This window comes from Oncorhynchus keta, chromosome 15 (assembly GCF_023373465.1).
Source record: "Oncorhynchus keta strain PuntledgeMale-10-30-2019 chromosome 15, Oket_V2, whole genome shotgun sequence".
NCBI lineage: Eukaryota > Metazoa > Chordata > Actinopteri > Salmoniformes > Salmonidae > Oncorhynchus > Oncorhynchus keta.
Window position 1 is genome coordinate 6,415,478 of NC_068435.1, and position 12,074 is coordinate 6,427,551.

Sequence of the window (12,074 nt, forward strand, 5' to 3'; positions counted from 1 at the left end):
TATATCCCACCCCAAAAGCCACTGCCATGTATATCCCACCCCAAAAGCCACTGCCATGTATATCCCACCCCAAAAGCCACTGCCATGTATATCCCACCCCAAAAGCCACTGCCATGTATATCCCACCCCAAAAGCCACTGCCATGTATATCCCACCCCAAAAGCCACTGCCATGTATATCCCACCCCAAAAGCCACTGCCATGTATATCCCACCCCAAAAGCCACTGCCATGTATATCCCACCCCAAAAGCCACTGCCATGTATATCCCACCCCAAAAAGCCACTGCCATGCCATATCCCACCCCAAAAGCCACTGCCATGTATATCCCACCCCAAAAGCCACTGCCATGTATATCCCACCCCAAAAGCCACTGCCATGTATATCCCACCCCAAAAGCCACTGCCATGTATATCCCACCCCAAAAGCCACTGCCATGTATATCCCACCCCAAAAGCCACTGCCATGTATATCCCACCCCAAAAGCCACTGCCATGTATATCCCACCCCAAAAGCCACTGCCATGTATATCCCACCCCAAAAGCCACTGCCATGTATATCCCACCCCAAAAGCCACTGCCATGTATATCCCACCCCAAAAGCCACTGCCATGTATATCCCACCCCAAAAGCCACTGCCATGTATATCCCACCCCAAAAGCCACTGCCATGTATATCCCACCCCAAAAGCCACTGCCATGTATATCCCACCCCAAAAGCCACTGCCATGTATATCCCACCCCAAAAGCCACTGCCATGTATATCCCACCCAAAAGCCACTGCCATGTATATCCCACCCCAAAAGCCACTGCCATGTATATCCCACCCCAAAAGCCACTGCCATGTATATCCCACCCCAAAAGCCACTGCCATGTATATCCCACCCCAAAAGCCACTGCCATGTATATCCCACCCCAAAAGCCACTGCCATGTATATCCCACCCCAAAAGCCACTGCCATGTATATCCCACCCCAAAAGCCACTGCCATGTATATCCCACCCCAAAAGCCACAACGTCTCTCAAGGAACTACACTTGCGTATTCTGAGGCGACATTTATTGTAGCTGGGGACTTTAATAAAGGACATCGTCTACCGACATTCTATCAACACATCTGCTGTGCTACACACATAAAATGGAACCCTGGATAATTGCTACTCTCCCTTCCCAAAAGCGGACACCACAACGTCTCTCAAGGAACTACACTGGACTTTGTGCAAATTGGAAATTGCGTGTTCTGAGGCGAACATTTATTGTAGCTGGGGACTTTAATAAAGGACATCGTCTACCGATATTCTATCAACACATCTGCTGTGCTACACACATAGAATGGAACCCTGGATAATTGCTACTCTCTCTTCCCGGGATGGCTACAAGGCCCTCCCCCGCCCTCCCTTCTGCAAATCAGATCACGCCTCCATTTTGCCCCTCGAAGCGAAATGAAGGTCACGTATGTAACCACGGTTATGTGAGCTATTTGGATCATTCCAATATATTGGTATACCCGTACCAGATTTAGTCGGTGCTAGAGGGACCTGGCCAGCCAGCCAGCGGCGAAGTCCCAGTGCGGGACCAAGACGCAGGGGCCGTCAATGTGGAAGGAGGGTCCCGGCACAGTCCCCGGAAGGGGAGGCGACACCCAGGACCACTGAACCAACTACAGAGGGAGTTGCTACATCTACCCGATAGTACATAGCAAAGATGCAAGAGGAAGCCCAGCTGGCCACAGCACATATATCAGCAAACTCCTCACAGTAGAGCCCAGGACACAGCCACCACAGATTCCAGCACTGGCCTGCCAGCCAGGCGGTATGCTGTAGTAATCATTTCCACGATCCAGTGAGAGAGCCTCTGCTTTGATAGCCCAGCCCCCAGGACTCTCTCTCACAATAGCAGACAAAGAGCTGGTCTGTTCTCACTGGCTGTGTCCGCTCCACATAGGCAACCAGTGCCCTCACAGGCACAGCATGCGACATGAACGCCATCGTTGGTTTAGGGCTTGTAACTAAGCATTTCACAGTGAGGCCTGTTGGTTTAGGGCTTGTAACTAAGCATTTCACAGGGAGGTCTACACATGTTGGTTTAGGGCTTGTAACTAAGCATTTCACAGTGAGGTCTACACATGTTGGTTTAGGGCTTGTAACTAAGCATTTCACAGTGAGGTCTACACCTGTTGGTTTAGGGCTTGTAACTAAGCATTTCACAGTGAGGTCTACACCTGTTGTATTTCAGAGCTTGTGACAAATAAAATAAAGCTGCACCTTTTAGATTGGCCTTTTATTGTCCACAGCACAAGGTGCACCTGTGTAATGATCATGCAGTTTAATCAGCTTCTTGAAATGCCACACCTGTCAGGTGGATGGATTATCTTGGCAAAGGAGAAATGCTCACTAACAGGGATGAAATACAAATTTGTGTACACAATTTGAGAGACGTAAGCTTTTCTTGCTTATGGAACATTTCTGGGATATTTGATTTCAAACTCATGAAACATGGAACCAACACTTTTAAATTGCGTTTATATTTTTGTTCAGTGTAGTTACCATAGCAACAAAATACAGACATACCAAGTTTGAACATTATAGCTGTATAGACCTACATGGAGCATTTGACAAAAAATGGCACATTAATTAACAGTCATGTAATAGGCTACATACATACATTTTATATTTAATTAATAATATATTTTTACATTTTCAGATTTTTTTTAAAAATGTTACGCTATATAACTCAGTCATGATCACTGAATATTCCACATAACACTTTATTTACAGGGATTTTAAAATAGCAACAACACCAGGCAGTCGCGGTTCACGGTGTAAAATAAAAAATAAAAACATTTCGGCAGAGTTGAAGACGAGAAGAGAAGCACAGTAGAATAAACGTTAGAAGAAGCGTTTTGTCCCTCAGTCTGCCAGTGAACAAGTCGTTTTCAAAGTCACATGATTGAAGCTGGACGAGTAAACGGAGAGTTGTGACCGCAGAGCTTCACTCTCAGCGTTGCTCAACAAAACCCCTCTGATAAACACACACACACGAACAAAGCTATTCTCCTCCCGAAAAAAACACACAGACTTTTCTCTCTCTCTCTTTTTTTGCGGGGGTGGATTTTAATGAAGGATAATAAAAAACACATTTCTTGAGACTTTTGGTTGCAATACCATTGAAGTACAAGCCAGGTGAGTTTATGTTGTTGTTTTTTGATAGCAAGAAGAAAGGCTACAGGCCAGGGGCCTGAGTTAGCTTTTAACGTCAGTCGCAATTTATGAATTGCTTTTTTTTGGATCATGTAATTTTGTTTTAGAGTTTTATCATCTACTTTTAATTCCACAAAATAAATTGGCGTTGAGCTGCTTCTTTTTTAATGTAAAATGTAGTCTATGTCGGGTGCCGTTTTGTTTTACAATCGCCTTATTAAAAACAAATGCATTCAGTTGTAAGAACAATGTAACGTGGGCTTACGAACTGCGCTGTAATTACCGGGGGGGTTGGGGAGAAACCGATTACATGTAATCTGATTACAAAGAACTACCTGTATTCTGTTGCGCTACCAGCTAAATCATTGTAATCAGATTTCTAATACTTTTTTTTTTAACTAGATAATTACTCGTTGGATGACTTTTAAATTCAGAAAGGATGTTTGCTGGAAGATTTTATTTATTTATATATATATATATATTGTAAGAACAAACTTAAAACATGCCTCTTATTTTCAATGCTGAATTGAATGTCATTATTATTAATCAGAAAACTTCATAATTGTCATAATGTGTGTATATATATATATATAAGTCTTAACTGACTTGCCTGGTTAAATAAAGGTAAAAACAAATAAAATACAAGCTATAAATGTATTTACACACAAAACAAACATGTGATATGACAGGAAAAGAAAGTTAAATAACTATTTTCTAAATAAAACAAAACAAATAAAAGGACACAGCATCTGTTTTTTTCAGGGCCCCAAACCGGGACCGGTCTGGACCACCCACATGGGGTGTAACACAGCCCAGTGGCCTGTAGAGTATTCTAGGTAGTTTCACCGGTGGCAGTGACCCGCTGGGATGTTACGGAAGAGCAGTGACACTGGAGGAGGAAGAGGAGGAGGAGGAGAGAGTAATACTAAACAGACCAAACAGCATCGCTCCAGCTCCACCCAGGGCCTGTCTCGCTTCTCCAACCCCAACACAGGGTCACCGTCGACTGGGTCGACAAAGACCTCGGACATGGGCCGGAGCTCCAGGCCTCCTCTGGGGAGTGTGGGGCTGGGGTTCACCGTGGCAGGAGCGCCTGGGGCGGATCCGGACTACGTCATGCAGCTGTTGAACGACGTGCGGAGGTTTGCAGACGTGCTGCTCAGCCTTAAAGAAACCTGCCACTCTAAAGGTGAGTCAAAATGGCCCCCTATTCCCTACTTAGTGCACAACTTTGAACCAAATGGCAACCTATAGGTGAGACCAGAAAGGAAGTTATGGACCTCGGTACTAGTACTTAGTGTGTGGCAGGGTGGGTGATTGGTTGGTTATGCACTCTAAATTACCGCCCATTTGGAAAAGGAAAATGCAATAAATATTTACTCTGAGCTGCGCTTCGGTAGGTTGGTGGTAGATGGAAGGCCGATAGAGTCCTTTGTTCTTTGAAGAATGAGGTAAATTGAATACGTTGTAGTAACGTTGTTGTTTGGTAGACGGGATACTCTGTCTGTTCTTTCCTAGCCCACGTTTGCAGCTGCTGTTGCTAACTCAACGGCTAGAAGGTATCACTTCTGTAGTGAATAAGAGTTCAAAGTTCATACCATTTGCAACCAAAGCTCACGCTGAGGTTGGCTTAGTCCTGTAGTTGACATGTTAGTCCTTTTAACGCAGAGGCTGCAGACCTCACGTACGTGGAACAGGAGGTTATATTGTTTTCAAGGCTTTATATAGTGTAGGGAGAAAGGTGTGTTTGAAAAGTTTTATAGCCCATGTCTCTTCACAGGGGCGGGCCACTGATTGAGCAACTAACCTTATGAAAACCCAAATCTCTCATTTGGAAGCTAATATTACATTTCATCTCTTCACCAATAATTTTGTATTCAAACATTTAAATTGAACAACAATTCCATGTGAATCCGATAACTACAATGTGCAGACTTTCCACTGTGGAGTTTATGTCATCTTATCATTGATGAGAATGTCTCAGATGACAACTGAACTGACATCATATTCATTAAGTACCACTGCATATGTTCAATTGTTCAGATTACCAGAATATAGTTCATTTCCCCCCACCTTCTGATGTTCCCAGAATCTCTATGTTAACCAAGGGATTTTCAATAGTCACATCAGTAGTGTAGAGAGAGAAAAGGGGGGAGAGGTATTTATGACTGTCATAAACCTACCCCCCAGGCCAACTTCATGACAGTTGTAATGAAACAAAAGAGGAAAAACGCCAAGGGGGGTGAATACTTTTGCAAGGCGCTGTATCATATCGTCAGTCAGTCCTAAACAGTGGGTGAGACACTCAGACATGAACTCACCTACTGTCTGGTGCCAATATCCCTAGACCCACAACAGATTAGTATAGAACTAGGCTTCTACTAATTTATCTTCTTACCAAGCCATAGGGCGTGTCCCAAATGGATCCCTATTATCTCTCTCTCTCTATATATATATATCTCTATACAGATCCCAATGGAGTCTGGTCAAAACTAGTGCACTATATTGGGTGCTATTTGGGACGCAGATCAAGACCCACTGCTGATTTACTCCACACAGGGACAAGGAAACATCCCATTTCAGTTGTTTCTGCCCACTGGGTAGCTGTCAACAACCCTGTTAGAATTCAGGGGTGATCATAGTGAAGGATGGAATAGCCTACCCTTTGTCTAAGTACTAGCCGATCACCTGATTGGCACAAATGAGGCCAGTCATTGAACTTAATTAATCGTCACTTGTTGCTCTGTACAGCGAGATTGTTTTACTTTTCTTTCATTTAAAAACAAAACAAAGCCATTTTATTTTACTTGTCGACTGAAGTGGAACAGGACATTTTCATCACGTTGCAGTATCTCTTGACCTGCTGCAGTCTCCTGTATCACACAACCCCAGTTTAGAGACACAAACGTGACAGATGCCTCCATCTAATGACATTACTAACTACGTTATTGCTGTCTCGTATGTGGCTGTCAGTAAACACTAAAACAATGCCATGTGTTCTCTGCAGTGGGGTGACCCGAGGGTCAAAATGGAACAGGTGCCTCCATCTAATGACATAACTAACTACGTTATTGCTGTCTCGTATGTGGGTGTTCTCTGCAGTGGGGTGACCTGAGAACAGGTCAAAGTTCTGATTTAACTTCTACATGGCTGTTATGTAAAATATAATCTATTGTGGTAAAATTACAAACGGACAAAATTCTAAAAGCTAACACCTTTTTCTAATCTAGTCAAAAAATACAAAAACTATAATTCACTCCAAAGCACGTATGCCACTTTTCACGTCATGTCTGGAACTTGTGGTCCTTCTGTGGCTCAGCTGGTAGAGCATGGCGCTTGTAACGCCAGGGTAGTGGGTTCGATTCCCGGGACCACCCATACGTAGAATGTATGCACACATGAGACTGTAAGTCGCTTTGGATAAAAGCGTCTGCTAAATGGCATATTGTAAACACGACCTTCTCACTGAGAGAAATGCACGTCGAACGACCTCTCCAACTTGGGAAACTCGGGTATGATCTCTGGACCCCGATCTTTCCCACATGCTGAACTCTGACGCCACGTACCACTGAAAAATAGCAACAAACATGGCTGCGATTTCAACTGTCAATAGTGAGAATGGTTCTTGTGTTCCTTACCGGGCACATGAACGCACGGAAAAGTCGTTTCTCTGAAGTAAACAAGCCCCCCTCTGGACAAGTGGACACGGCACTAGACCTAACAGGCTGATGGTGATCACACATCCTACAGGCTTGTCAGTGGGGAACAATGGCTTCTTCTATGGCCTTGAATGACGCAGCTGCCAGTGCCTGCTCGCCTCCCTACCACTGAGGAAGTACAGTTCCCGCTCAGCCCAGTCAAAACTGTTCGCTGCTCTGGCCCCCCAATGGTGGAACAAACTCCCTCACGACGCCAGGACAGCGGAGTCAATCACCACCTTCCGGAGACACCTGAAACCCCACCTCTTCAAGGAATACCTAGGATAGGATAAAGTAATCCTTCTCACCCCCCTTAAAAGATTTAGATGCACTATTGTAAAGTGGCTGTTCCACTGGATGTCATAAGGTGAATGCACCAATTTGTAAGTCGCTCTGGATAAGAGCGTCTGCTAAATGACTTAAATGTAAATGTAACGTAAATGTAAATGTTAGTTAGTTAGATCATTATTGTTTCAGATCTCATTCCCATGTTTTAATTGATGTCAATACTCTACTCTGTTTCTCTTCTCCCCCCCACCCCAGAAAGCAAGGACGGCTATGACAACTACGTAATGACGTTATCGACTCCATTCTGTTAATAATATATAATAATAATATATGCCATTTAGCAGACGCTTTTATCCAAAGCGACTTACAGTCATGTGTGCATACATTCTACGTATGGGTGGTCCCGGGAATCGAACCCACTACCCTGGCGTTACAAGCGCCATGCTCTACCAACTGAGCTACAGAAGGACCACACGGTTAAAAGATCGTACTTGACACATCGACTCTTTTTTTCCTCCTCTGCCAGAGTCCCGTGATGCTCTCCCTCAGCGGGTACAGGAGAGGTTGGGAGAGCTGCTGCGAGTTCTCAAGTCTGTCATCGGTAAACACCACACCCTCAACTCTGTAGACATCCTCAGGGCCGCTGGCTCCGTCATCGCTAAGGTCAAAGGTTAGTATCCTCATATTTTCATTTAATTATATATATATATATAGATAGATAGGACAGGAAAGGTAGGAGAGAGTTCAAAGGGCACTGGGTCGGATTTATATTTGTTATATTTGTATTATTTATCACAGGAGGTTGGTTCTACCTTAATTTGGGAGGACACGCTCGTGGTTACGGCTGGATATATAGTATAGTATATAGTAATATAGTGGAATGGTATCAAACACAATCTTTCCAGGTGTTTGATTCCTTTCTCTTCACTCTGTTCCAGCCATTGTTATGAGCCGTCCTCCTCTGAGCAGCTCCTCCCCTGGTGTACATGATGTGGTCGGCGGCTCTCATACCGTTCAGACTACACTGGTCACCTGGTCTATAGTAGTGCACTACTACCCCTATAGACACTGGTCTAAAGTAGTGCACTACTGCCCTATGGGCCCTGGTCTAAAGTAGTGCACTACTACCCCTATAGACAGTGGTCTAAAGTAGTGCACTACTGCCCTATAGACCCTGGTCTAAAGTATTGCACTACTATAGACCCTGGTCTAAAGTAGTGCACTACTACCCCTATAGACCCTGGTCTAAAGTAGTGCACTACTACCCCTATAGACCCTGGTCTAAAGTAGTGCACTACTACCCTATAGACCCTGGTCTAAAGTAGTGCACTACTACCCCTATAGACCCTGGTCTAAAGTAGTGCACTACTGCCCTATAGACCCTGGTCTAAAGTAGTGCACTACTGCCCTATAGACCCTGGTCTAAAGTAGTGCACTACTACCCTATAGACCCTGGTCTAAAGTAGTGCACTACTGCCCTATAGACCCTGGTCTAAAGTAGTGCACTACTACCCTATAGACCCTGGTCTAAAGTAGTGCACTACTGCCCTATAGACCCTGGTCTAAAGTAGTGCACTACTGTCCTATAGACCCTGGTCTAAAGTAGTGCACTACTGCCCCTATAGACCCTGGTCTAAAGTAGTGCACTACTGCCCCTATAGACCCTGGTCTAAAGTAGTGCACTACTGCCCCTATAGACCCTGGTCTAAAGTAGTGCACTACTGCCCCTATAGACCCTGGTCTAAAGTAGTGCACTACTGCCCCTATAGACCCTGGTCTAAAGTAGTGCACTACTGCCCCTATAGACCCTGGTCTAAAGTAGTGCACTACTGCCCCTATAGACCCTGGTCTAAAGTAGTGCACTATTTAGGGAATAGGGTGCCATTTGGTATGCAGTCTACAAACTTCTGGAACATTCTTGTACTGAAGCCAAGAGAAGAATCTCTCCCTCGGAGGAATGATCACATCTTGGTTTGTAAAAAGTAGAAACTAAGAATTCCTTTTGTCAGCGTGGCACTGTGTAGACAATAATCATTTAATCCTCACATCGACAACTTTTCAGAAACAGTTAAAAGTCCTAGGTGCCAACTCCCAACTCTTAACAGATGTGTCCCAGCGCAGTCCAGAGTCAAAAGGATCTTTCTTGATCAATCAACAGTATGGTTGAAGGAAACTGGGATGTAGGTTGTTTTTTATTCTGTTGAAAACTGTTTCGGGGCGGGGGGGTCAGCTCATTGCTTGATGAGCCGGGTCCTAGTGAGGAGCAGTTTGCCAACCATTCTTTCTTTTTGAACGACTGTTTACAGCCTCGAGATATAAATATATATTTTTTTTTCCCCATTTTTTTCATTTTAGTCGTTCGACCTGGCCGCAATGAATTCTACAGCAGGATTAATACTGGTTCAGGAGGTGCTCCGACTAGCAACTGTCGGTCAGGCACTGACAATAGTTACTGTTGCAGGCAGCATTGAGAAGATTTGAGATAGTTTTGTTGTTGTCTCATTTACATATGTCTCATTTACATATGTCTCATTTTTGTCTCATTTACATATGTCTCATTTACATATGTCTCATTTACATATGTCTCATTTACATATGTCTCATTTACATATGTCTCATTTACATATGTCTCCTTTACATATGTCTCATTTACATATGTCTCATTTACATATGTGTCTGCTTATATCTGACATTTTTTGGTAGTCAACTTGTCTATAATTAGATACATGCAACTTTATTTTTTTGTCATATGTTGCCCTAGAAGACTAAATAAAGCCTGGTTCACCAGGATTTCATAACTAAGAGAATTCATGTGTAATTTTACCCATTTACCCAACTAAATGATTCTCGGTCATATCTGCAAAGATGTTTAGGGACCGGGGAGAAACATTTTGAAAAGATCAAGACATCAGTCCGACCGGTTGTAAAGGAAATGGAAAGATGTTTAGGGACCGGGGAGAAATATTTTGAAAAGATCAAGACATCAGTCCGACCGGTTGTAAAGGAAATGGAAAGATGTTTAGGGACCGGGGAGAAATATTTTGAAAAGATCAAGACATCAGTCCGACCGGTTGTAAAGGAAATGGAAAGATGTTTAGGGACCGGGGAGACATATTTTGAAAAGATCAAGACATCAGTCCGACCGGTTGTAAAGGAAATGGAAAGATGTTTAGGGACCGGGGAGACATATTTTGAAAAGATCAAGACATCAGTCCGACCGGTTGTAAAGGAAATGGAAAGATGTTTAGGGACCGGGGAGAAATATTTTGAAAAGATCAAGACATCAGTCCGACCGGTTGTAAAGGAAATGGAAAGATGTTTAGGGACCGGGGAGACATATTTTGAAAAGATCAAGACATCAGTCCGACCGGTTGTAAAGGAAATGGAAAGATGTTTAGGGACCGGGGAGACATATTTTGAAAAGATCAAGACATCAGTCCGACCGGTTGTAAAGGAAATGGAAAGATGTTTAGGGACCGGGGAGACATATTTGAAAAGATCAAGACATCAGTCCGACCGGTTGTAAAGGAAATGGAAAGATGTTTAGGGACCGGGGAGTTATTTTGAAAAGATCAAGACATCAGTCCGACCGGTTGTAAAGGAAATGGAAAGATGTTTAGGGACCGGGGAGACATATTTTGAAAAGATCAAGACATCAGTCCGACCGGTTGTAAAGGAAATGGAAAGATGTTTAGGGACCGGGAGAAATATTTTGAAAAGATCAAGACATCAGTCCGACCGGTTGTGAAATGGAAAGATGTTTAGGGACCGGGAGACATATTTTGAAAGATCAAGACATCAGTCCGACCGGTTGTAAAGGAAATGGAAAGATGTTTAGGGACCGGGGAGAAATATTTTGAAAAGATCAAGACATCAGTCCGACCGGTTGTAAAGGAAATGGAAAGATGTTTAGGGACCGGGAGACATATTTTGAAAGATCAAGACATCAGTCCGACCGGTTGTAAAGGAAATGGAAAGATGTTTAGGGACCGGGGAGACATATTTTGAAAAGATCAAGACATCAGTCCGACCGGTTGTAAAGGAAATGGAAAGATGTTTAGGGACCGGGGAGACATATTTTGAAAAGATCAAGACATCAGTCCGACCGGTTGTAAAGGAAATGGAAAGATGTTTAGGGACCGGGGAGACATATTTTGAAAAGATCAAGACATCAGTCCGACCGGTTGTAAAGGAAATGGAAAGATGTGGGGGGGGGGGGACGACCCAAAATGTTTCTGACCAGATATCAGTTCGGCTTGGATGCATGAAGGTTGTAGACCTACAGGTTATGTTATATTAATCTGTGTGAGGTTGTAGACCTATAGTTTATATTATATTAATCTATGTGAGAGGTTATAGACCTACAGGTTATATTATATTAGTCTATGTGTGAGGTTATAGACCTTCAGTTTATGTTATATTAGTCTATGTGGGAGGTTATAGACCTACAGGTTATATTATATTAGTCTATGTGGGAGGTTATAGACCTACAGGTTATATTATATTAATCTGTGTGAGAGGTTATAGACCTACAGGTTATATTATATTAGTCTGTGTGAGAGGTTATAGACCTACAGGTTATATTATATTAATCTGTGTGAGAGGTTATAGACCTACAGGTTATATTATATTAATCTGTGTGAGAGGTTATAGACCTACAGGTTATATTACATTTGTCTATGTGAGAGGTTATAGACCTTCAGTTTATATTATATTATTCTATGTGAGAGGTTATAGACCTACAGGTTATATTATATTAGTCTATGTGAGAGGTTATAGACCTACAGGTTATATTATATTAGTCTATGTGAGAGGTTATAGACCTACAGGTTATATTATATTAGTCTATGTGGGAGGTTATAGACCTACAGGTTATATTATATTAGTCTGTGTGG

At 43.1% G+C, this 12,074-nt stretch overlaps 1 protein-coding gene across 4 annotated transcripts in view; it reads left to right on the plus strand.

Moving 5' to 3' along the window:
* Window positions 1-2,914: 2,914 nt before the first annotated feature.
* The window catches only part of LOC118382154 (rho GTPase-activating protein 29-like), a 72,709-nt gene continuing 63,549 nt past the window's right edge, over window positions 2,915-12,074 (plus strand). The window contains exons 1-3 of one of the 4 annotated variants that reach the window (XM_052463083.1): window positions 2,915-3,175; window positions 3,956-4,382; window positions 7,706-7,849. In XM_052463083.1, coding sequence (XP_052319043.1) covers window positions 4,061-4,382; window positions 7,706-7,849 — 466 coding nt within the window. In that variant the 5' untranslated portion in view covers window positions 2,915-3,175; window positions 3,956-4,060. Of the gene's footprint in view, window positions 3,176-3,939; window positions 4,383-7,705; window positions 7,850-12,074 lie in introns of all 4 variants that reach the window. The other 3 variants (XM_052463081.1, XM_052463080.1, XM_052463082.1) reach the window with 3 other exon arrangements.